Raw genomic sequence first — 26803 nt, forward strand, 5'->3', positions numbered from 1 at the left:
AAAAGTCAGTTGGCAACGACGAGGAAAATCAGCTGACTGGATTAAGAGAGTCGCTATGTAAACTCGCTGGCTGCCATTGACGATGCTAAACGTATCATCCATTTTGACTGGGAGGGGGCGCAATGAGTTGACAGCGGAGCCCAAAATTTTCTCCCATAACAGGAAATATGATGTTGTTGCATCAGGTTTGAATTACCGTATTTTCCGCACTATAAGGCGCATTGAAGTATAAAGGCACCTTCAATGAATGGCGTATTTTAGAACTGTTTATAACATAATTTTCACCTACAAGGCGCAACTGACAATAAACAGCCACCCACCAAATGTGATACGAGATCGGCATGTGTCCATAGATAAGCTGCACTGGACTATAGGCCGCAGCTGTCCTCACTGTATTATGGGATATTTACAGCAAAAGATATTAACCAGTAACACTTTATTTGATGCGGCATTAGCTTTGAACTAGGGCTGTCAAACGATTAAATTTTTTAATCGAGTTAATTACAGCTTAAAAATTAATTAATCGTAATTAATCGCAATTCAAACCATCTATAAAATATGCCATATTTTTCTGTAAATTATTGTTGGAATGGAAAGATAAGGCACAAGATGGATATATACATTCAACATACGGTACATAAGGACTGTATTTGTTTATTATAACAATAAATCAACAAGATGGCATTAACATTATTAACATTCTGTTAAAGCAATCCATGGATAGAAAGACTTGTAGTTCTTAAAAAAACAAAATGTTAGTACAAGTTATAGAAATTTTATATTAAAACCCCTCTTAATGTTTTCGTTTTAATAACATTTGTACAATTTTCAATCAAAAAATAAACTAGTAGCCCGCCATTGATGTCAATAATTACACAATGCTGATGGGAGCTGAAGCCTATAAAATCAGTTGCACCCAAGCACCAGCAGAGGGCGGCAAAACTCCATAGACACAGCAAGTGAGCGTTTCACTGCACTGTCATTTAAATCTGTCTGAGCGGGCCATCTGCGTTAATTGCGTCAAATATTTTAACGTGATTAATTTAAAAAATTAATTAACGCCCGTTAACGCGATAATTTTGACAGCCCTACTTTGAACCAATTGGCTGCAAAGCTTTATTGCTTCAACAAACTTCATTTGGCCATCACTGCTCCCTTGGGGGAGACAGTCAACCTCTTCTGCCACCTCCTGTCAACACTGTTGTTGTCCAACATGCCTTCTGGCATGCATTGCAGCGCTAGAGATGTGAATAACAATCAATATTCATGTTGTGTGCTAATTATTTCTTCAGATACTGTTCCATTTGTTTCATTAATTGCTAGTTATGGTATTTGGTAACACTTTATTTGACAGTCGTGCCATAAGACTATCATTAGACAATCATAACTATGACATGACACTGTCATGAGCAGTGTTGTTAATCTTACTGAAAAAAAGTAATTAATTATAGTTACAAATTACTTCTCCCAAAAAGTAATTGCGTTAGTAACTCAATTACCTGAATGTAAGAGTAATTAGTTACTTGGCAAAGTAATTGGTGATAATTACTTTTTTTTTTTTCCCCTCAAAAAAAAAAAAAAAAAAAAAAATTGGCCACACTATGTGAAGTTTTTTGTGAAGGTTTTTGGTACAATTGGCCCGAGCCCAATTCTTGACCCAAATTTACCCTTTACCCTGAATCAACTGTTAAAAGTTGTTAAAATTGCTGCCATTATTGCATTTGTTCCCTTCTCTCTACTTTCGCCATATGAAAGTTTTAAAACTGTTTCATCATTTAAAGATAGATTATAGTCAAGATTTTGCCGATTTAGAAGTAGTTTAGATAAAAAGTTACTTAGGTTCGCTAGGAAGGTTCTCTACAACAGAGCCGTCCTAAAAAGTCTACTGCTTTAAGATGGCGGCTGTCTACTGACGCATTTAGTGCCATGCAGTGTTGTTAATTTTACTTTAAAAAAGTAATTACAGTTACAAATTACTTCTCCCAAAAAGTAATTGCGTTAGTAACTCAGTTACCTGAATGTAAGAGTAATTAGTTACTTGGCAAAGTAACTAGTGATTTTTTTTTTTTTTTTTTTCTCAAAAAAAAAAAAAAAAAAAAAAAAAAAAAAAACACACAGGTCACACAATGTGAAGCTTAAAGGGTTTGGGGGACAATTGGCCCTAGCCCAATTCTTTACCCTCCACTTAACTAGACACAAGGGTATTGCGATAACTAGCTAGTAACCTTTGCTATGTGTGGAAGTCATTTAAAGTTGTGAATCAATCGTTAAAGTTGTTAAAATTTCTCCCGTTATTGCATTAGTTCCCTTCTGTCTACTTTAAACATGTGTAAGTTTTAAAACTGTTTCATCATTTAAAGATAGATTTAAGTTAAGATTTTGCCGATTTAGGAGCATTTTAGATTTTAAAAAATTACTTAGGTTCGCTAGGAAGGATCTCTACATCAGGGCCTTCCTAAGTTCCTGAGAGGTCTACTGCTTTAAGATGGCGGCTGTTTACAAACGCATGTAGTCCTTAAAACATGTTGGCAATGCAGCAGTGTCTGTCATTTGCATCTAGTTCTATAATATGATATCTACCGTGTCATGTGGGCGTAGTTTGTCGGCTATGGCTGCAGTCAGGTATTATTGAAGCCACCTAGCATCGCGGTTGCAACGGCGTCTTCCCCACTCCTGCTCTGCTCTCGTCCCCGTGAGTCCGTTTCTCTCAGACTTTTTTTTTATTCAACCAACTTAGTAACGCATAGTAACGCACGCCTTTCCCGCCTCAGTAACGGTAACGGCGTTGCCAAGATGAGAAAAGTAATTAATTAGATTACTCATTACTGAAAAAAATAACGCCGTTAGTAACGCCGTTATATTGTAACGCCGTTATTAACAACACTGGTCATGAGCATTAATGAATGCTTATAACAGATGTCATTTAGTGTTATCCGGCAAATGATCTCACTTTTGAATGGATGTAAAAGACCCAAACTGGACGTAAATGGAGTTAGTAACATAATTTGCCGGATGACACTTAATGACATCTGTCATACACATTAAGTAATGCCCATGATAGTGTCATGTCATAAATATGACAGTCTTACTACAGTCGTATGACGCCACTGTCAAATAAAGTGTTACCAAATACCATAACAAGCAGTTAATGAAACAACTGGAACAGTAACTGAAGAAATAATTAGTACAGAACATGAATTTTAAATTATTTACATGTTTATTTACATGTGCATTAGTGCTGCAATGCATGCTAGGAGGCATTTGTTGCCTATTAACCCAAATACTGTAATTTTCAGACTATAAGCCGCTACTTTCGCTACTGTCAATTTAAATCCTGCGGTTTATAGAACAGTGTAGGCTAATTTGTTGATTTATTTGGGTTAATAGGTAACACTTTGTTTGACAGCGGCGTCATAAGACTGCCTACAGACTGTTACAATCATGACACGACACAATCATGGACATCAATAAATGCTTATGACGATTGTCATTTAGTGTCATCCAGCAAATATGTCACTAACTCCACTTATGTCCAGCGGGGATCTTTTACATCCATTCAAAAGGGAGATGATTTGCTGGATGACACAAATTGACATCTATCATAAGAATTCGTTAATGCTCATGGCAGTGTTATAACACAGTTATGATGGTCTTAATACGGTCTTATGGTGCCACTGTCAAATAAAGTGTTACCAAATATCATAACTAGCAATTAAGAAAACAACTAGTACAGTAACTGAAGAAATAATTAGCACGGAACATGAATTTTGACTGTAATTTACATCTGTAGTGCTGCAATGCATGCTCGGAGGCATTTTGGAGGACAACAGTGTTGACAGCAGGTGGTTGCAGAGGTCTCCCCCAAGGGGGCGGTGATGGCCAAAATGAAGCGTCTTGAAGCAATAAAGCTTTGCAGCCATTTGGTTCAAAGCTTCATGGTGGTTCATTTGGTCTTATGACAGTCGGATGATGCCACTATCAAATAAAGCGTTACAGGTTAATATTTTTGGTGTAAATATCCCATAATACAGTGAGGACTGCTGCGGCTTATTGTCCAGAGTGGCTTATCTTTGAACATGCCATTTTCGTGTCAAATTTGGTGGGTAGCGGCTTATAGTCAAGTGCGTCTTATAGTCCAAAAATTAAAGTAAATCAACCAATAAGCTGCACTGGACTTTAAGGCACAGGATTCAAAATGAAGTAAAAAAAGTAGTGGCTTATCACTAGAATGCCCAGCAGAGGCCGATTTGGCCTTTCCCATGGCAAATCCTCATGATCCAGAATTCGCTGCGACTTCTAGTGTTAAAGTCCGCAAATTAAGGTACATATGTATAGGGCATGCTGCATTATGAGGTGCAGTAGTAGTAGTAGTAGTAGTGGTTGGGGTTGCGTAATACATCCACTAGATGGTGTTGCACTAAAGGGAATTTCATGCCATGATGAACCAATCTTTTAGGCGCATCGGATTACATGGCGCACTCTCTGCTTTTGATAAAATAGAAGGCGTTTACGTGTGCTTTATAGTGTGGAAAATACGGTAAATGCCACACGGCGACCATGTTGGTTGAGGCAACTCGACACTTGAAGATGCAAGTTCACTGCCAATTCAACATCGAATGTTGTCCATTGCAGCCAGTGAGAAATATAAGTTAATGTAGTTGACCAAAAGGCATAGATTTTACTTATTTTTAACAGCCACAATTTGAACATTGACACTACACTGGGAGGGGACGTAATGGATTGGGTGTCTGGACATGGTCATTCAATGACATGCAACAGATACATTTTCCTGTCTATCACTGGCATTGAATGTGTTTGTTTTTATTCCTTCAGTTTTAGAAATTCTAGCCTTTTGGTTAATGATATTTGTGTTTGCATGGTGTCAGGTGGCTGCGAAGTGGACCTGGCGCGCTTCTTCCACCTGATCAATGACATGGGCGGCATGCAGCAGGCCATGGACTTGAAGAAGTGGACCAAGCTGGCCGACCTGCTGCGCATCCCCAAGTCGGCGCAGGACCGCCTGGCCAAGTTGCAGGAGGCCTACCTGCGCTACCTGCTGGCCTACGACTCTCTGGGCACCGACGAGCGGCTCCGCTTGCAGGCCGAGGTAGGTGCTGCCGAGCGCGGCGGCCGGGACTCCGGCCTCGTCGTAACACCTAGCCGTTTTCCCGCTCAGGTGTTGCAGGAGAAGCGGCACCTGGAGGCGCGGCACGGGCCCCTGGAGGGCCTGGCGGACTCGTCGGCGCCGGCGCTTCCTCGCTACGAGCCCAAGAACGGGCTGGCAGGCGGCGTGGTGGGCGGCAACGGCGTCTACCAGCATCTGAAGGATCTGGAGGCTCAGGTCAAAGCCGGCCGACGACGCCTCTTCGCTCAGGAAAAAGAGGACGGGCGCCGCGCAGCCGATGAGCGGGACGTCGACGACATCCTCGGCGAGCAGCACAAATGTATTTACAAGGTTGGTCACCGACATCGTCTTGGGGTCTTTCTGGGCTGAGATTTGGAAGAGCTAGGGATGAAAAAGGTAACACATTTGCTACCATTGAAAGTAAGAGACGTCAAATCCATTTGAACTGGGATTACTGTATTATCGACACAAAAGTGACACAATATTATGAATACCCCAAAATCAACTGGAAGTGATGTGTAAATACCCCAAAATTACCCTTAGGGTCACTACATTGGACCGCTATTCAAAAGTTGACCCATAAGACCTTAAGCCGTTTTATAGGGAAAAGATGGATTCATAAAGTAATCTCACGAATATGAACCTAATTGAGAGGCTAAATGATCAATTCAAAATATATCTGTATTGATTTATACTAACTTTCATGTGTATTCGATTCAAACCTTTCTTTTCAAAAACTACTAAAGAAACATTTTGAAGTGCAAACAACTATTGAAACAACTATACAAGAATGGGTCCTCTTCTGGGGGACACTGGAGCACCACTAGACTCAAACTAGAGTATTGTTATATAAAAGTAATTTGGTAGAAAAATTAATGGAAAAAAATACTGAAAAATCCAATCTACATCTGAGGCATACTGGGCCACCCTAAGTCCAGTGTTGTTTTTTGCAGCCCTTTTAGTCTTTTGCACGATAATATTTATTTGTCTTCATATTTTAGTCATCTCAAAATGTTTTTCTCAACGAAAGAATAGTTTGGTCTCGTTTTAGTCGACATTTACTAAAAATGTTTTCGTCTGTAAAATTGGGAGAGAAAAAAAATGACGAGCACATATTGCTATTGTAGCGTCTACAAGGACAACGCCAATTTGGTGATAATACAAACAGTACATAAATTTCAATGAATTATACCCACCTGGACGCCACAAACTTCATGTTTAAAAAAAAAAAAAAAAAAAAAAAAAAAAAAAAAACCTGTCCGAGAGTTTAAGAGGACGCTTGCTATTAGCATTAACCTTATGCGAACACGAATGCTATGCTAACGCTTCGAGTTACATTTAGTGTATGATGATCACTCATCACTGACCTTTAAAGGCGAAAGCAACATTGCACATTCTCTCTGGCCAAGATAAGAAAACAAATCTTACCGTGTGTGTGTGTTGGTGCAAGTCATGAGCCCATCAAACGTGCGTTTGAGGGGGAGGAAAATGCACCAACACATTCAGCAAGTGAAAAATGGATAAATGTAAGTTTTAACATGAGAGAAATAATTCACTTAACCTTTTAACACCCAACGTGTCGGCAGCGACGCGTTTACGCATATCGTCTTTGAAGCTTCGTCACGCTGTAATTACATCACCCACGTGCTGCTGGTTGGTCTCGTTTGAAAGTGCGAAAGTTGATGTCCACACCAGTTTTTATTTGAAGTCAATCATCCAAGAAAAACGGGAGATAATGTCATTTGAGTTTTATAGTTTTATTGCACTCATAAATATGCATTAAAACGCTGCATGGACCATGTATCCATCTCCATATTTCCATCATTTCTTGTACTTTTTCAAAACCGAAAGCAGCACAAGAGACTACTTATCCCAAGTGTCGTTGTGATGTCAGGAAGGACGAACCGAATGTGATCATTTTTAATAAATTTCCGAGCGAGGCGCCAACTATTGAAAGGGAGGCATGCGAAGCAAGCAACGGCCGGTGTTGTGCCGAAAAATGCACAACACCGGTTTGTTTGAGCGAGCGACTTTGAAACGTGCAGAATGAATCTAAAACTACATTTAGCACAAGCTAATGCATTATTTCATTAACTCAAGGAAGAAGATGAGTCGTATTTGTCGTTGTTTTCCTCTGATGAATCGGCGTCTCGGCGAGAAGTGACAGCAGAGCGCAAACGGCGAAAGAGTAGGCTGTGTGACGTTGTGTGTGACGCAGCTCCCTCCGTGACCTGTTCAAGAAGAAGCTTTATTGAGTGCGCAAAAAAAAAAAAAAAAAACTTTATTGAGTCGCATGCCTGAAAATTTTGAATTCAACTACTTGTAAATATTTTTTAAAATACTTTTTTTCAATGTTACATATATTTTTTCTTCACTATAATCTTTTCAATTTTTATGTAGATGTGTGTTCAAGAAGCTTGATTGCATGTACGTATATACTTTTGATAAAGTGATGGGTACAACACCTAACTTCACAAAGAGATATCTTCCAAACCCTTTTTGTGTTAGATGATATATATATATATAAATTTTTTCCTCACTATTTTGCACTCTATAACCTGTTTTGACCATAGTATGTGTAAAGGCCAAAAACGCCTATGACCATACCTGCTGTTTGTGTTGAATTGTCAAACATAAAACAATTCAATCTTATTTTTTTCTATTGAATGTTTATCCTAAGAAGTTGAATAAATATTATCAAGCTTCAAAACGGTTGGTCGAGCATGTTTGGTTGTCAATGGGACGTCAACATTACAAATTTTGAAAAAAGATTTTGGGATTTTTTTGTCTTTTTGGGTCCAAAATGTGGATTATAATTGGTCAGTGAAGAAAACAACAGTTTAGACATGAAGTTTAAGGTGTCCTGAAAAAAGGGACCCAATTTGGCCATTGTAAACAATTTTTTCTTTGAAATATAAAGGCAACATCAAATGCATGCAAATTCGGCCAAAATAGGCTTAGGTGTTAAAGGGTTAATAATGGTAGGGTTTATTTAATCCTTACAAAATATGCTGTAGATCAGTGATGTCACATGGCATTCTTCTGCGTGACAGGCACCTTGTAGCTCATTCATACTGTACATACAAAATCACATGCTTTTATTTTGACATTGGCACTGTAAAACCGGGTACTTGCGAGTGCGTGCGCCACTGCAGTTGGTTCACTTTCGTGTCTGCAGTTACATTTGTTCACTTGCCAGCTCCTAGTCAAAATGGATTGGACACCAAGCACCGTTGATGGGAGCCAAAGAGTTAACAAGTGACCCAGAAATGACCCAAAATCAACAGGTAGCAATCCAGAAATTCTGAAAAATCAACAGAAATGATCCAAAAATGTACAGGAAGTGACTCAAAAGTATCTTGAAATTACATGGAAGTGACGCACCATTAACTCATTGGCTGCCATTAACAACCATGGATGTCCACTTCAGTTATACTGGAAAGAATGGCTGTGAATGCACATCTTCCATTGACGGTGCTCGACAACCATTAAATGAAAGTTCATTCACCCTTCCTAGTCTAAAAGGATTGGACGTCTATCACCGTCAATGGCAGCTAATGAGTTCATAAGGAAGTGACCCGAAAAATGCCCCAGACCAACAGGAAATACCACAAAATCAATAAGTAGCAATCCAGAAATGCTGAAAAACCTACAGGAAATGTTCCAAAATTTACAGGAAGGTACCTTTCAGTATCTTAAAATGACATTGAATGACGAACAATGAACTAATTGCCTGCAAATGACAACAACAGATGTCAAATGGCAATGAATGCTCATCTTCCAGTGCCATTGACTGCGCTCGAGAAACAATGAACAAATGTTCATTCGCACCTTCCCAGTCAAAACGGATTGGACGTCCACCGCTGTCAATGGCAGCCAGCGAATTAACTTATTTGGCTCAAAATCATAGGCGGAGTTTGACTTTTGGGACAGGGAGGGCACAACATGTTGATGACCCCCAAATACTTACATTAATATTTATAATAGTAAGTTGACAATGAGCGGTTTTTGTTTCCCATCATTCTTGAGGGGAATTCTAAATCAGGCTGCTTAGGCAATACTTTTCGCCAAGATCATCATCCATTGAATATGATACCGCTGCTGGTGTTGTGCCAATGTAGTTACCCCAGTCAAAAATTGTATCCCCTGGGCGGAGCTATATGGAGGTAGATTGTGACCTCAAATAAAGTTGTTTCAGTAAAAAAAAAATTCTTCAATCAAAATATATATTTTTAACCAAAAAAAAAGTCTTTAAGCCTTTAATTTTAAAAAAAGTGTTTGAATGCAGAAATACATTTGAAACTCAAAAAATTTTTTCTTTGAATGTATTTATTTATTTATTTATTTATTGATCGAAGTCAACTTTTTTTTTGATTGAAGCAACTTATTTGATTGAAGTAATATTCATTTGGTTTTGGCCCACATTTTGGCTAGGATTTTTTTTTTCTTTATTATTTAATCAAAAAATAAGTTGCTTCAAAAAATATATATATTTTCAAAAAGAAAAACTCACTTTAATCAAAAAAAGACAAATTTCGATCATGGAAAAAGTTTTTGAATGCGGAAAAAAAAAGTATTTGAGATTGAAAAATTGGCATTTGAAAACTTAATTTTGTGTAAAAAAAAACAAAAAAACTTTTGATTAAAGCAATCCTTCTTGTGTTTGGGCCATATTATGGGTAGGACATTTGTGTCTAAATCATTTCATACCCCCAAAAAGTTGCTTCAATAAATAAAATATATTTTCAATCAAAGAAAAAAAATTTTTTTTGAAAAATAAAATTGCCCTCCCCTATTTTTTTTTTAAATGATTATATGCAAAGCAAATGACCGTCCCAGTTGCTAGTCACATGATCTGTTCGAAGTATATTTATGACCCATTATAAAAAATTTTTTTTTGTTCATTTCATTCATTTTTGTTGCCGTTTTATTGCTTATATATATATATGTATATATATATATATATATATGTATATATATATATATATATGTATATATATATATATGTATATATGTATATATATATATATGTATATATATATATATATGTATATATATATATATATATATATATGTATATGTATATATATATATATGTATATATATATGTATATATATATAGCAAAGTCAATGACATGCAATGACACCTTTCGGCCACCAGGGGGGCCCCGGCCCCCCTTAAAATCCGCTTATACTATTAACTCAAATAAATCAACAAATAAACCGCACTGGACTATAACCCGCAGCTTTCAAAATGAAGGAAAATGGAGCGGCTTAAAGTCCGAAAATTACGGTAATTGCCTGCCAATGACAACAGTAGACGTCAAATGGCTATAAATGCTCATCTTCCAGTCCAATTGACAGCGTCGACAACCAATGAATGAGTGTTCATTCGCACCCTACCAGTCAAAATGAATTGGACGTCGATTGCTGTCAATGGCAACGATGGAGTTAACTTATTTGGCTCAAAATGAATTAGTTCGGCCCACATAAGAGCTGGCTAATTGCCAGAAATGTGAACCTTTCTTGTGGACGTGTCGCCAACTGAGTAGGAAAAATGTGTTGTGTGTTGCAGGGCAAGTCAGTGTCGTTGACCAACTTCTTCCGGATAGCGCGCAACACCATGAGCATGTGCTTCAACAAGGAGCCCGTCGCCGCCGAAGTGGAGGTTCGCCAGCCGGCCGGGGCCCGTCCTCTCATTCTGCGAAATTTTGCGTAAACCTCTAAAATTGCTGCTTGCATCCGTAGCAAGAGTACTGGCGCATCATTGAGCAGCGCGACAGCCACGTGGCCGTGCATTGTGGGAAAGTGGACACCAGCACGCACGGAAGCGGGTTCCCCACCGGGAAGTCGGAGCCATTTTCAAAGTAAGTCCGAGTCCCCGCTCTGTTCCTAAAGCGGAATCTCTCATGTTTCTCTGGCGCCCTCTTGTGTACAGACACGGGTGGAACCTCACCGTCCTTCCCAATAACTCGGGGTCCATCCTAAGGCATCTCGGTGCTGTGCCCGGTAAGAACGCTTTTGATGCTCACAGCTCTGGATTTGTATGGAAAATCATGGGAATTTTTTTAATCAAAACAGCACTTAAATGTTTTAATTACTTTTTGGCTTTAACTTTAATATTTAAAGTCAAATCAAATATTTGTTAACACATTGCCAGTCGTTGATGGCAAACCACGTCCAATCAATTTAGACTGGGAGGGCTAGTGGTTATTGTGTGGGTCCCTAAAGCTATTTATTTTTTCAGGGTTAGGATCATATGTATATATTAAAAGAAAATGTGGTACAGTGGTATGAAAAAGTATCTGAACCTTTTGGAATTTCTCACATTTCTGCATAAAATCACCATCAAATGTTCTCTTTGTCAAAATCACACAGATGTAAAAACAGTGTCTGCTTTAACTAAAACCACCCAAACATCTATAGGTTTTCATATTTTGATGATAACCTGCAAACAATGACAGAAGGGGGAACAATAAGTACGTGAACCCTCTGCCTGCGATTAAGGACTGTTGATTGGCATAAACCTGGGAAAGGATACAAAACCATCATCATAAAAGTCTGGGTGTTAATCAATCGACAGTCAGAGAAGTTGGAAAATGGAACATCACCAACATCCAAACCTCATCCCCACCGTGAAGCATGGTGGAGGGATCATCATGATTTGGGGCTGTTTGGCTGCCTCAGGACCTGGACAACTTGCGATCATTAATGGAAGAATGAATTCAAAAGTTTATCAGGATGTTTCGCAGGACAACCTGAGGCCGTCTTTCAGACAATTGAAGCTAAAAAGAGGATGGATGCTGCAACAAGACAATGATCCAAAACACAGAAGTAAATATACTTCAAAATGGTTTCAGAAGAACAAAATACACACTCTGGAGTGCGTAAGTCAAAATAAATATTAAATGTGATAGTTCACTTACTTATTTTTCCCACCCTCTGTCATTGATTGTATACTATCCTCATTAAAATGTGAAAACCTATAAATGTTTGGCTTGTTTTAGTTAAAGCAGAGGGTTTTTTTTTTCATCTGTGTGATTTTGACAAAGATCAGATCACATTTGATGGTGATTTTATGCAGAAATGTGAGATATTCCAAAAGGTCCAGATACTTTTTAATACCACTGTATTAACAAGTAACTTCATCTAGCACTAATACAGTATGTAGGTATGTTTGTTTGTATGTACAGTGGGGCAAATAAGTATTTAGTCAAGCACTAATTGTGCAAGTTCTCCTACCTGGACATATTAGAGAGGCCCGTAATTGTCAACAGGGGTAAACCTCAACCATGAGAGACAGAATGTGGGAAAAAAAAAACAGAACATCACAGTTAGATTTTTAAAGAATTTATTTGCAAATCATGGTGGAAAATAAGTATTTTGTTTATACCAAAAGTTCATCTCAATACTTAGTTATTTGCCCTTTGTTGGCAATAACGGAGGCCAAACGTTTTCTCTAACTCTTCACACACTGTTGCTGGTATTTTTGCCCATTCCTTCAGGCAGATCTCCTCTAGAGCAGTGATGTTTTGGGGCTGTCGTTGGGCAATTCGGACTTTCAACTCCCTCCACAGATTTTCTATGGGGTTGAGATCTGGAGACTGGCTAGGCCACTCCAGGACCTTGAAATCCTTCTTACGAAGCCACTCCTTTGTTGCCCTGGCTGTGTGTTTGGGATCATTGTCATGCTGAAAGACCCAGCCACGTCTCATTTTCAATTCCCTTGCTGATGGAAGGAGATTTTCACTCAGAATCTCTCGATACATGGCCCCATTCATTCTTTCCTTCACACAGATCAGTCGTACTGGTCCCTTTGCAGAAAAACAGCCCCAAAGCATGATGTTTCCACCCCCATGCTTCACAGTGGGTATGGTGTTCTTCGGATGCAATTCAGTATTCTTTCTCTTCCAAACACGAGAACCTGTGGTTCTACCAAAAAGTTCTATTTTGGTTTCATCTGACCATAACACATTCTCCCAGTCCTCTTCTGGATCATCCAAATGCTCTCTAGCAGACCGCAGACGGGCCTGGACGTATACTTTCTTCAGCAGGGGGACACGTCTGGCAATGCAGGATTTTAGTTCCTGGCGCGCATTGTGTTACTGATAGTATCCTTTGTTACTGTGGTCCCAGCTCTCTGTACGTCATTCACGAGGTCCCCCCGTGTGGTTCTGGAATTTTTGCTCACCGTTCTTGTTATCATTTTGACACCACGGGGTGAGATCTTGCATGGAGCCCCAGATCGAGGGAGATTATCAGTGGTGTTGTATGTCTTACATTTTTTAATAATTGCTCCCACAGTTGATTTCTTTACACCAAGCGTTTTACCTATTCCAGATTCAGTCTTCCCAGCCTGGTGCAGGTCTACAATTTTGTCTCTGGTGTCCTTCGACAGCTCTTTGGCCATAGTGGAGTTTGGAGTGTGACTGACTGAGATTTTGGACAGGTGTCTTTCATACCGATAATGAGTTAAAACAGGTGCCATTAATACAGGTAACGAGTGAAGCCTCGTTAGAAGAAGTAAGACCTCTTTGACAGCCAGAAATCTTGCTTGTTTGTAGGTGACCAAATACTTGTTTTCCACTCTAACTTGGAAATTTCTTTAAAAATCAAACAATGTTATTTTCTGTTTTTTTTTTCCACATTATGTCTCTCATGGTTGAGGTTTACCCATGTTGACAATTACAGCCCTCTGTAATATTTTCAAGTAGGAGAATTTGCACAATTGGTGGTTGACTAAATACTTGTTTGCCCCACTGTATGTACTTTTATCGATACATATGTGTATACGTACGTGTATATACACATACATACACACTGGAGCAAAAATCAAACTAAGACATAAGTATTGACAGTTGTTGTGTTGCGGGCTGTCCTGCAGGGGTCACCGTTCCCTGGCTGAACGTCGGCATGGTCTTTTCTACCTCATGCTGGTCTCGAGACCAAAATCGCCTTCCGTACATTGATTACCTTCACACTGGTGCTGATTGCATTTGGTGAGTGACTCAAGCAAGCGCGCACGTAAGTACGGAGCGAAGCTGCTTCTAACGTGTTGATGCGCACGTCAGGTATTGCATCCCTGCTGAGGAAAAGTCCAAACTGGACAAGGTGGTCCACACGCTGCTTCAGGCCAACGGGACGCCCGGACTGGAAATGCTGGAGAAGAACATCATGGTGAGCTCCTCCAAAATGGATTCCTTAGAACAGGGGTGTCAAACTCTTTTGGTTCACGGGCCACATGTATGGCAATCTGCTAGCTCACGTGTGGGCTGGACTAGTTTATTTTTGGCCAAATAAGTTCACTCTAGAGCTATCCTGACTAGTCAACATAGGCGACGTCATTGATGACATAAATCCGTCGATGAGGACAACATCCCATCGACGGTTAATGAAGGGTTAAAAAATATATATGCGTGGAAAGTTCAGAATGTCGGACGTTCGGCATGCAAGCGGGGAAAGCGGCACAAAGCCTAAAGAGCGCACCAGAGTGTCCAAAACATTGACTAATTTCAAAGTCTCTGTCTCTTCAATGCCAAGCTTGGCTGCACGTCGGCTGTGAATAAACACGTACGCGGTCACCCAGTTGTAATTTTCGAAGACGACAGGAGTAAGTCAGTCTAACTAACTAACGGCATGTTTTATTGAAGTTGCTAAGCCTGTCGCGATATGCAATGAGTCCATTTATTGCACGGCAAATAAAAATGAGGGTGGTAATTTTCAGGTCTGCGTTTTGTCGCTGCTTTAAGTTCAGACATACAAAATAACAAAACGCATCTATATTAAACACTGTAACGTTAGCATTGCTACACTGAGGTGAATGGGGGGGAAAAAAGGCAACCTAATTTAGCCTGCTATAAAACATTGGCAGTCTTCTCGTAAACACAAACTTGCAGTTGAAAGGTGACACTTCATACATGAAAAATCGCTGGTTAACAGCATTTGCAAACAAAAAAAATGGGGGGGGGGGGGGGGGGATCTATTACTGACACCACATGCAATGACAAAAAAGCTTGTAAAGCTTGAGTTAGCTGTTTAGCAAACGTACTTCCGATGAACATTTCAAAATAAACGCCTGTCATGTTCGTTATATCAAAAACGATTTCTGGAGTTAATCCCACATACTTCAGAATTCAGATTGTACAATAGGAATACCTTTAAAATCAGACCCTTTATGAAAAATCTAATTGGCAATGAATAATTACTATAATACTATTATAAATATATATAATATATAGCTACTATAATAGTAATTCTACATATGTTTTTTTAAGAATTGTTTGGATAATGTTGGAAACGCAAAGTCAGTGTTCTGAATCTGTCTACATTCCATTCTTCTGCACTAGGTACCGTATTTTTCGGATTATAAGTGGCACCTGAGTATAAGTCGCACCAGCCATAAAATGCCCAACGAAGAGGAAAAAAACATATAAGTCGCACCGGAGTATAAGTCGCATTTTTGGGGGAAATTTACTTGATAAAATCCAACACATAGAACAGATATGTAATCTTGAAAGGCAATTTAATATTAAAATACAATAGAGAACAACATGCTGTATAAGTGTACAGTATGATAATGTTACATGATGCATGAACAACGAAATGCAAATATACTGTCCTCACCAGGACGCTACGGCTCGGTCCTGGCTATATAGCGAGCTAAACTCCCAAATGACGATGCTGGACCTCCATATAATTTGCTGACTTTATTTTGGCCGTCGTTATGACACCATCATTTTAAGAGTGAAACTAAAAATAGAAATAATACAAATCATTTTCGTCCTCGATACCAAACAGGTTCGCATCAATGTAAATAAATGATAATTAGCTGCTATTCCAGCAATGACTCAAACGGTTAGCATGCGTTCGCTAGCATTAGCACATCGTTCAAACAACCACACAACTGGCTCTGTCCAATCGCGGGTGAAAAACACAAAAACAACAGAAAAGATGATGCACACAGGTATTGCATCTGTGGAGATATTTTACAAGCATGACCAATGAACGTAGGTTCGTAGCAGTGTTTCTCTCTCTCTCTCTCGCCCACTCGCTTAGAGACGCTGTCACTTCGCGTAAACAAGTACGAGTGCGCCCCCACTTGGGCGTGAAAGGGGCGCAAACTAAAAGCATGCATTTCAATATAAAAAAAGTAAATAATACAATTGAACACACATTGCAAAAGGCGGAACGCGAACGTGGCCGTAGCTATTATGAGTTATTCAGATAACTATAGCATAAAGAACATGCTAACAAGTTTACCAAACCATCAGTGTCGCTCCAAAACACCAAAATGACATGTGAAATGATATTATAATTTGTTAATAATTTCACACATAAGTCGCTCCTGAGTATAAGTCGCAGCCCCAGCCAAACTATGACAAAAACTGCGACTTAAGAGTCCGAAAAATACGGTAATTCTATCAGCATTTGAACTCATTGTTTATTTGTGATTTATTATTATTTACGTGTTTACTTTAATAAAGAATTTAAGTGTTCCGCAATGTTTTTGTGAATTGATAAGCGCCAACAAAAAATTTTATTGCTAAATTAGTAAAGAACTTTTTTTTTTTAATTATTAGATTAGTCGACTAATCGTAAAAATAGTCGGCTGACTAATCGGGAGAAAATTAGTCGTTTGGAACAGCCCTAGTTTACTCACTGGACCATATTGACTGCTCTTGACGTCCAATCCATTTGGAACAGAAGTGGTGAATTAACAAATGTCCACTGTAGCGATTAGCTGCACTGTCCCCGGAAGGGTTTATGATGGTATTTGTGCTCGTTCATCAGATTTCTCCAGAGGTGCTGTGCCGCGAGGGCATCCGCGTCCACCGCACGGTGCAGCGCAGCGGGCAGTTTGTGGTTTGCTACCCCGGCGCGTTCGTCTCCAAAGTTTGCTGCGGTTACAGCGTGTCCGAGACGGTCCACTTCGCCACGCCAAACTGGATCCAGCTGGGCTACCAGGCCGCTAAGGTCCGTCTCCGTCGCCAAAGCCGTCTCCCCCGGCGTCGAAGCATCAGTCTCAATTTTGCATCCCGCGCACGCCCGACAGGACCTGAAGTGCCGGCGCATAGCCAAGCCCTTTTCCATGGAGAAGCTCCTCTACCAGATCGCCACGGCCGAGTCCAAACGGGACAACGGCCTCCTGCTCACCACCGTCGCCGGCCTCCTCAAAGACCTCAGGTGGGCTCTAGGCACTTCGAGCTTTTCCTCTTTTCTTTGCTCTGTTCCAACGGGGCTAACGTGTTTTCGCCGTAGGAACCTGGAGATGCGGCAGCGCCGCGAGCTGTTCACGGCCGGCCTACAGTCGGCGGCCCGCTACGGCGCTCACGACGAAGGCCGCAAGAAGCCGCGCGGAAAGTGGACGGCGCTGGAGTCCTCCGAGAGACGCTGCCAGATCTGCCACCACCTCTGCTACTTGTCCATGGTAATTTTCACTCCGTTCAACTGCAATTCACTCTGTGATAGACCACCAAGGTTTAAGCATAAAGGATGGCGCTCCTCAAAGTCTGGCTCCCTCTAGTGGTATGCCCAAGATTGACCGAATTGATAAAATCATTTTTTTAATCTACCACCGTTCAGTATGGAGGACCAGGAGTGCAAGAATAAAATACAAACACAATTAAATTCCTTCTTAAATTTATATAATACATACATTTATTTAATATATTTCACACTTATTCCAACTTTTTATGTATGTCAACATTTATTTAGTCTAGTAAATATGTATTTCAACATTTATTTATTTCACTTTTTACTTCAATCTTGCACTCTTGTTCCCCTTGTACTATATGAAATAATTTTATCTGTCATTGACCAATGAAACTCTGTGGGCTGGCGTAAACTAAACTGGGTTTAAGTTGGTCGAGTCAAGCTTTTGCTCCCTCCTTCCTAACATGGCAGCGATTGCTGAAGTTCTGCATCAGCCCTCTCAGGATTTAATAACGAACATGTTAGACTTGGCACAACACGTTGGCGCAGGAACTTCGGACCCTGAGCACGCGGTTTACAAAACAGCGATTTATTACTGTGGTCAGGCCAGCCTCCACAAAGAAAAGCGAAGTCAAACTAGCTAGCCGTCCCTCATTTGGATCATTTTTTGCATTATGTGCATCACGGTAATGCAATGCGGTGGCTTGAGAGTGCAAGTCCCTTGTTTAAAAAAAATAAAAAACTGGGAGTTATCCAAGAATGCGTCCCCCTGAAGTGGATCCATTCTTGGATACCTACATGAACTGACGTGAAAAAACAAATCTGTGAAATGAAATCACACAGCAGAATTTCATGAAAGTACTTCAGTTCGATTGTTGGGGTAGTCTAGTATACCTCAGATGTAGATCGCCCCTTGGATAGCTCAGATTTTTTTTCATTAATTTTTCTCCCAAATCCCGTTTACAATACTTTGAGACTATGGGTGCTCCAGTATCTATTTATGCACTCTTGGTCCTCCTTAGTTGAGTTTCAGTCACCTTAACCTTTTATAGCAGTTGTCCCAAACTTTTTTTGCACCACAGACAGGTTTAGATTAATATCCGTGCTTTCGAGTCATGTTGACGGCGCCGCTCAATATCAAATATTTCATTTTTTTTACGGTGCTTTAACCCTTAAAGACCTGGGCCTATTTTGACCGAATGTGCATGCCTTTGATGTTGCCTTTATATGTTAAAAAAAAAAAAAAAAATGTTCACAACGGTCTGGTTGGGTGCCTTTTTTCAGGACACCATAACCTTCATGTCTAAACTGTTGTTTTCTTCACTGGCCAATTATAATCAACATTTTGGACCCAAAAAGACAAATAAATCCCTAAATCTTTTGTCAAGATTTGTAATCTTGATGTCCCATTGACAACCAAACATGCTCTACGAAACATTTTGAAGCGTGGTGATATTTATTCAATTTGTTAGGATAAATATTCAACAGAAAAAATGAGTTTGACTAGTTTTGTTTTTGATAATTCAACGGAAACAGCAGGTACACTGAAAAAATTAACTGGTGGATTTACTTGATAAAATCATTGTAACAATTTGCACTTAAATGTATTAGATTTTACTGCTTGCACTTACTTTTATTAAGTAAATTTTACTGCTTGTAAAATTTACTTAATAAAAGTGCAAATTGTTACAATGATTTTTATGAAGTAAATCCACCAGTTATTTTTTTCAGTGCACGGTAATAGGCATTTTTGTCCTTTCAACACACTACGGTCGAAACAGGTTATATACAGGAGACCAACAGTGCAAAATAGTAAATATGTAATATATGTATTGTATAACCATCTAACACAAAAAGTGTTTGAAGTAGGGATGTCCCGATCCAGGTTTTTGCACGTCCGATCTGATGCCGATATTGTTTTGCACTTCCGATTCCGATACTGACCGATACCGACCTATCTGAGCATGTGTTTAAAGTTTAAAGTTATATAGCCTCCTTACTTAGTTGTCATACTCATGTTGAAAAAGGTTTTAGTACTCTTGATAAGAACTAGCCAGCTGAATTAGGTGAGTTTGAATAACACACAACGGTTGGTAACAAGAAACTGACCTGTTTATTCAGTGACAAAGACAAAACATTATAAATAACAAACAGAAATGGCATAGTCAGTCAGTAAAACGTGCAAATAATATTGTAAACTGTCTTATAAAAGCAAAACACACCAACAACCTCCGTGGAAAATCCCACAAATCCCCCAAGCTATTAGATGCTTTTAATGTTTCGTGCATTAGTTACAAAAATTGTCTAAAAAGCCTCTCAGGTTTAAATAAACGACTATTTCAGTGTTAAGTTAACATTTTAAAACAGTAAATAAAATACTCAAGTCCCCATTCTGTATCAGCAGCTTTAAACTACATTCAATTCATTTAACTTTGCTAATCAACTGTTAAAGTTGTTAAAATTGCTCCTGTTATTCCATAATTTCCCTTCTGTCTACTTTTGACATGAGAAAGTTTTAAAACTTTTGAAGATAGATTCAAGTCAAGATTTTGCCGATTTAGGAGTATTTTAGATAAAAAGTTAATTAGGTTCGCTTGGAAGGTTCACAACAGCCTACTAGGGAAGTCTTCTGCTTTAAGATGGCGGCTGTTTACTAACGCATTAGGTTTTCAATACTTCAATGTTGCTAACGCAGTCGAGTCTGTCGTGTAGCATCTGGTTCTATATACATATGATATCTATTATCTCCAGTAAAACGACGTTGAAGTAGTTTGTAGCGGTTGTCAGCAGCAGTCAGGGATTCTTGTGTTTTTTATCTTGCGGCATGAGTTGAGCTAAAGCCGTGAATTGAGCATTGGCATTACCCGGGTCTAAGACAAGTTATGCTTACTTTCGGGACGCAATGCGGTCAGTTTCTCATTGCGTCCCGAAGACCGCGCTGTGTGTTAGTTCCGCTTTACTTGACGTATTTCAATAATCGGAATTTGGATGTTTGTGAATCGTTCTCGAATCTTCCACAGCCGAATCGCGAGTTGGATGGTGCGTCTTTACTCACGTGAGATAATGGTTCGTCATCCAGAATAAATTCTTCGGCAATGACTCTTGTCATTCCCTGGGCTTTGGGACTGTCGAGTGCCAGTTTGTCACGCATAGCAAAAGTTTCTGCCAGTGTTAGTTGCGTAGGACCTTTCTTTTTGTCTTTGGTTTTCTTAACATACTCCTCATATTGTTTGTGGTGGCATTTCGCTAAATGCTTGATTAGGTTGGTTGTATTAAAACTTCTTACCGCTTTACCACTACGCTTGACTTTATTGTGGCATATGTTGCTCTCTGCCTCTTCGTCTTTGTCGTCCTTTAAGGTGAAATGATCCCACACAGCTGACATTTTTACTGATAGTCTCTCGGTAAATTGGGAGACTGTAATGTTAATGTAGTGTGTTGAAGGTGTGCCATAAAATGCGGACCGGATTTTAGGGAAACTGAAGCAAAAACTGGAATGGATTATGTAAATCTGTGCGCTGGCAAACCCGGACCGGACTTAAAAAAAAAAAAAATTTTTTTTAAAAACTGGATCGGAAGTCTGGATCGGAATTTTCCCCGTGTTCCGATCCGATACCGATGCGCATTTTTTTGCCCATATCGGCGTCCGATCCGATCCAAATATCGGATCGGGACATCTCTAGTTGGAAGGGATCTCACTTTGTGAGGTTAGGTATTTTACCCATCACCTTATTATGCATTATACATACAATCAAGTTTCTTCAACACACACACATCTATATACAAATTGAAAAGGTTTACAATAAACCAGTTCAATTTCTTCGGGCATGCCACTTACTTTCGTTGTGGAACAAGACACGGGGTTACGTTACACAGCTCACACTTTTAGAGTATGTCATTTCATCTTCTGCCCCTTGCATACTGTTCTTCTCACTCGCCGACTCATTGGAAGAAAACACCGACAAATCTAGCCCATCTTCTTCCTCATTTTGATGAAATAATGCATTAGCTTGCGCCAAATTAAGTTTTTGATTCATCCTGCACATTTTACAAAGCCACATGCTCAATCCAACAGGCCATTGCTCGCTACGTCACCTCCGTCTCGTTAGATGGCGCCTCGCTCTGCAATTTAGTAAAAGTTTTCGGATGACGTCCTTCCTTCGTGAGATCACAATAGCTCCTGGGATACAGTGGGGCAAATAAGTATTTAGTCAACCACTAATTGTGCAAGTTCTCACAGTTGAAAATATTAGAGCGACCTGTAATTGTCAACATGGGTAAACCTCAACCATGAGAGACAGAATGTGGAAAACAAACCCAGAAAATCACATTGTTTGATTTTTAATTTATTTGCAAATCATGGTGGAAAGTAAGTATTTGGTCAATACCAAAAGTTCATCTCAATACTTTGTTATGTACCCTTTGTTGGCAATAAAGGAGGCCAAACGTTTTCTGTAACTCTTCACAAGCTTTTCACACACTGTTGCTGGTATTTTGGCCCATTCCTCCATACAGATCTTCTCTAGAGCAGTGATGTTTTGAGGCTGTCATTGGGCAACACGGACTTTCAACTCCCTACACAGATTTTCTATGGGGTTGAGATCTGGAGACTGGCTAGGCCACTCCAGGACCTTGAAATCCTTCTTACGAAGCCACTCCTTTGTTGCCCTGGCTGTGTGTTTGGGATCATTGTCATGCTGAAAGACCCAGCCACGTCTCATCTTCAATGCCCTTGCTGATGGAGATTTTCACTCAAAATCTCTTGATACATGGCCCATTCATTCTTTCCTTTACACAGATCAGTCGTCCTGGTCCCTTTGCAGAAAAACAGCCCCAAAGCATGATGTTTCCACCCCCATACTTCACAGTGGGTATGGTGTTCTTCGGATGCAACTCAGTATTCTTTCTCCTCCAAACACGAGAACCTGTGTTTCTACCAAAAAGTTCTATTTTGCTTTCTTCTGACTATAACACATTCTCCAATCCTCTTCTGGATCATCCAAATGCTCTCTAGCGAACCGCAGACGGGCCTGGACATGTACTGACTTCAGCAGGGGAACACGTCTGGCAGTGCAGGATTTGAGTCCCTGGCGGTGCATTGTGTTACTGATAGTAACCTTTGTTCCTGTGTTCCCAACTCTCTGTAGGTCATTCATTAGGTCATTCACAAGGTCCCCCCGTGTGGTTCTGGGATTTTTGCTCACCGTTCTTGTTATCATTTGGACGCCACGGGGTGAGATTTTGCATGGAGCCCCAGATCGAGGGAGATTATCAGTGGTCTTGTCTGTCTTCCATTTTGTAATAATTGCTCCCACAGTTGATTTCTTTACACCAAGCGTTTTACCTATTGCAGATTCAGTCTTCCCAGCCTGGTGCAGGTCTAATTTTGTCTCTGGTGTCCTTCGACAGCTCTTTGGTCTTGGCCATAGTGGAGTTTGGAGTGTGACTGACTGAGATTTTGGACAGGTGTCTTTCATACCGATAATGAGTTAAAACAGGTGCCATTAATACAGGTAACGAGTGGAGCCTCGTTAGACCTTGTTAGAAGAAGTTAGACCTCTGACAGCCAGAAATCTTGCTTGTTTGTAGGTGACCAAATACTTATTTTCCACCCTACTTTGGAAATAAATTCTTGAAAAATCAAACTGTGAATTTCTGGGTTTGTTTTCCACATTCTCTCTCATGGTTGAGGTTTACCCATGTTGACAATTACAGGCCTCTCTAATCTTTTCAAGTAGGAGAACTTGCACAATTGGTGGTTGACTAAATACTTATTTACCCCACTGTATGTAGTTTTTTGTTGTGCTTTTTCATGTTTTAATGTTTATTTATGAGGGAAATAAAACAAACTCATTTGACATTATATCCTGTTTTACTTGGTCGATCGACTTCATGTGAGAACGGGCACGGACCTCAACTTCCGCACTTTCAAACGAGACCAATCAGTGACACGTGGGTTATGTAAATACAGCGTGACGAGGCTTGAAAGATATGTGTAAATGTGGAGCCACCAACACGTCCGGTGTTAAAGGGTTATTAAAGACGACACGTGATTGAACCGGTGTGATTATAGAATGCCAAGCTTGAGTGATTGGTTTAATGGAGTAGTGCTGCAACGATTAATCGATTAACTCGAGTATTCGATTAGAAAAAAAGATTCGAATTAAATTTTGCTGCTTCGAGTTTTCGTTTAATTAAAGTGGCATTGTAATGGTTTATTTTGAAAGTGTTTGCATTTCGTTTTATTGATTTGGGTGGATACATTGCCTTCTAGTCTGCCTCATTTCACATGGCTGAATCCAGGTGCTCCCTGTGAAGACCAGCATAAGCTACGTTTTTGTTGGAGCTAATGTTTTTTTTTAATGCATTTGTAATTTAGTTTATAGGTATATTTAGCCTATTTTTGTGGGAATATGAGTCTGAACCATTTGTCAAGATCATTGTTAAAAAGCTAGCATTTTATAGCATTTGAACTAGCGGGCTTTTGTTATCTAAGTTAGCCAATTGTTCTTTGGTTGTACATAGATCCTCCTTTATTTATTTTTTATACCGTTTGAGATTCAGCTCAGGTAATTTAATTTTTCATGTTCCTTATCCGATTACTCGATTATTCGAGCTAATGGTTCATCGATTAATCGACTACTAAAATAATCGATAGCTGCAGCCCTATAATGGAGTCATGTGATTGTTATTGCGATGTCTCAATAGCCACGTTTACATGCTGACTTTTATTCATACCGATTCAAATCATTCCGAATGGAAATTTCACATCAGCTGTTTACATGTCACTTCATCTATTCCGATCCAGCGTTTACATGTGACTGCCTTTATTCCGAAAGGACGTTTGACAACTGCCGTCTGACATGCGCAGATTAATCAAAACAAAGCGTCACGTTGCAAAACATGGAGCTCGATCGTCAGATCAGCTGCTGTTTTAACTTTTCGAGTGGAAACAAAACTTCAGAATGATACGCCGTTCATTTAAAAAGTTGTGTGGGTGCGCTGTGCGTGTGCTTGGAAGCCATGTTGCAAGTGACGTCACTTACGTCACCGAGTGACGTCACCACGTCAGTACGGAGCATGCGCAGAAAGAACGCAACCAGACACCATTCCGCTTCCCTGTTTACATGATATAATTTTACTTCTAATCGGTTTGGGAAAAGGAATATTCCACCCCTGTGAATCGGAATGAAATTCCATTCGGTTTGGGCCTGTTCATTCCGAATGAGGTGTTTATATGGAACACATTTATTCGGTTTGAACAAATATTCCGATTGTAATTGGAATATTTGGCTCCATGTAAACGTGGCAATTGTTGAAACTGGTTCGGCCACTGTTGGCGTCACTTGCAAAAAAACAAAACAAATCAAAACATTAAAAAAAGTTAAATCTAATATGTAGAATAAAAATGGAAAATGTAACAACAAGTGTATCCCAAAGTAGCGGAGTAAGAGTAGCGTTTCTTGTTAGTAAAACGATGTAGAAGTACATTTTTCTCAAAAAGTTATTCAAGTAAATGTAACGGAGTAAATGTAACTCGTTACTACCCACCTCGGAGTATAGCTAGCCTAGTAAAATACTTGACAAACACCTTTGTGACTGTTTTCAGGTGGTGCAAGAGACAGACAACGTGGTGTTCTGCCTGGAGTGCGCGCTGCGCTACGTGGAGAAGCACAAGACGGGCCGAGGCCTCAAGATGATGTACAGATACGACGAGGTGGGAGCCACGGACAAACAGAGATGAATCCTTTATGTCGATATTATTTTCTAACGCTTGTCTCTTCTTCCAGGAGCAAATCGACAACTTGGTGAAGCAGGTATGCGGTCGAGCCACGTTGAAAAGCGGTGGGAGTGTGGCGACCAGCGGGGGCGAGGCCTGCCGCCGCCCCGTCAGCCCCGCCAAAGCCTCGCCGGCCAAGCGCGGCGCCCCCCGCAAGCGCGCCGTCGTGGAGGTGTCGCTGTCCCGCCTGCCGCCCGAGACGGCCGCCGTGTCCTGACCCCTTTTGCACTAGCGTCCGAAAACTTCGGCGACAGCCCCCTTTGCTCTCCGTGTAGTAGAAACCCAAAGTTGTTCCTCTCCGGTTCCCGGCGCAGTATCTCTTTGAAAAGTCCGGGGGGCGCCGTCGTAGCGAAAACTTGAAAGACAACGCTGTACCGGGAGGCGAGAAAGTGAGCCTCCCGGCCGAGAGGTCCGCCTTATTTTTTTGGTGCTGTCACTTTCCGATTTACTGTACCGTGCTGACAAAAGGGCGTCAGAAAAGCTTTGCCCCACCCCCTGAAAAACCGCCCACCCCACCCCCGGGTTGGTTGGAGACGTGCAATCGTGTTAACATTCCATTTTTCTTCCAGTACATCTGACTTTAACCCTCATTGTTTTCCATTCTTTGTATTTTTTTTTTAACATTGTTTTATCAAGTAGAGCCACTAGTGACAAATGTGAAATGTTTTTTCTTTCATGATTTGACTTTTTTTATGTTCCGATTAAATTTTTTTTTCCCCTCATTTTTTTTGTGTACATAATCCTGTAAATGTCATCCTTGGGCCAAGGACGCCAGGAAAGAGTGCCGATGAAGAAAAAGCCTTACAATTCCCTTTCTTCATCACGCACGCGTGTAAAGAAAAAACAAGGAAAAAGGAACGTTTAAGTGCTGCTTATATCGCTAAAAGACGTCAGTAGGACGAGCGCCCGTACGTACCCGAGCCCCTTCGGCCTAGTTTTCTTTGTTTAGCTTTACTTTTTTTAAGAAAAGGGAAAAAAGTGAGAAAAAAGGTTTTATTTACTATTTCACACAGAGAAAGGAAAGAAAGGTTGTAGCTCCTCATGTTGCACTGAGAAAAAAAAAAACTGCTTTGAAATCCCGGATGATTTTTTTTTTTTTTGTCATCCTCGCTCGTTCTCGCAGAAGACTGAAAAACTCTTTGAGGACTATTTAAGGAAGAAAACAACAACAAGAAACGCGGTTGTCAAGTTTTACGGCCTTAACCATGTTTTTGCCGGTTTGCTTTTTGATACAAACGTCTGAAAGTGCTCGCTTGGCACAAAGCGAGGCTCTTAATTTATTGTTCCACTCTCGTGTTGGTTACTTGATTTTCTTCTTCTTTTGTTGCTGTTTTTTTACATTTTTGCAGTTTGTTTGTACTTGAGGTTGAATAAAAACTTGCTGACAATTCAATCTTTGGCTCGCATTTGTTTTCTGTGTTTCAGTGTTGTCTTTGAGTGCGCTTTTAATTTTTGTCAGTCTTTTG

At 40.1% G+C, this 26803-nt stretch overlaps 1 protein-coding gene across 1 annotated transcript in view; it reads left to right on the forward strand.

Annotated features, from left to right (window-relative positions):
* Positions 1–26439, forward strand: part of jarid2b (jumonji and AT-rich interaction domain containing 2b) — a 169425-nt gene extending 142986 nt beyond the window's left edge. Inside the window, exons 8-19 of the mRNA XM_057827225.1 lie at positions 4887–5107; positions 5177–5455; positions 10701–10793; positions 10874–10992; positions 11064–11134; positions 14010–14124; positions 14197–14302; positions 16916–17098; positions 17178–17308; positions 17384–17552; positions 25167–25274; positions 25348–26439. Of these exons, the coding sequence (XP_057683208.1) occupies positions 4887–5107; positions 5177–5455; positions 10701–10793; positions 10874–10992; positions 11064–11134; positions 14010–14124; positions 14197–14302; positions 16916–17098; positions 17178–17308; positions 17384–17552; positions 25167–25274; positions 25348–25554 (1802 nt within the window). The 3' untranslated portion in view covers positions 25555–26439. The remainder of the gene's footprint in view (positions 1–4886; positions 5108–5176; positions 5456–10700; positions 10794–10873; positions 10993–11063; positions 11135–14009; positions 14125–14196; positions 14303–16915; positions 17099–17177; positions 17309–17383; positions 17553–25166; positions 25275–25347) is intronic.
* Positions 26440–26803: the final 364 nt, after the last annotated feature.

The sequence above is a fragment of the Corythoichthys intestinalis genome, chromosome 22 (genome assembly GCF_030265065.1).
Source record: "Corythoichthys intestinalis isolate RoL2023-P3 chromosome 22, ASM3026506v1, whole genome shotgun sequence".
Classification (NCBI taxonomy): domain Eukaryota; kingdom Metazoa; phylum Chordata; class Actinopteri; order Syngnathiformes; family Syngnathidae; genus Corythoichthys; species Corythoichthys intestinalis.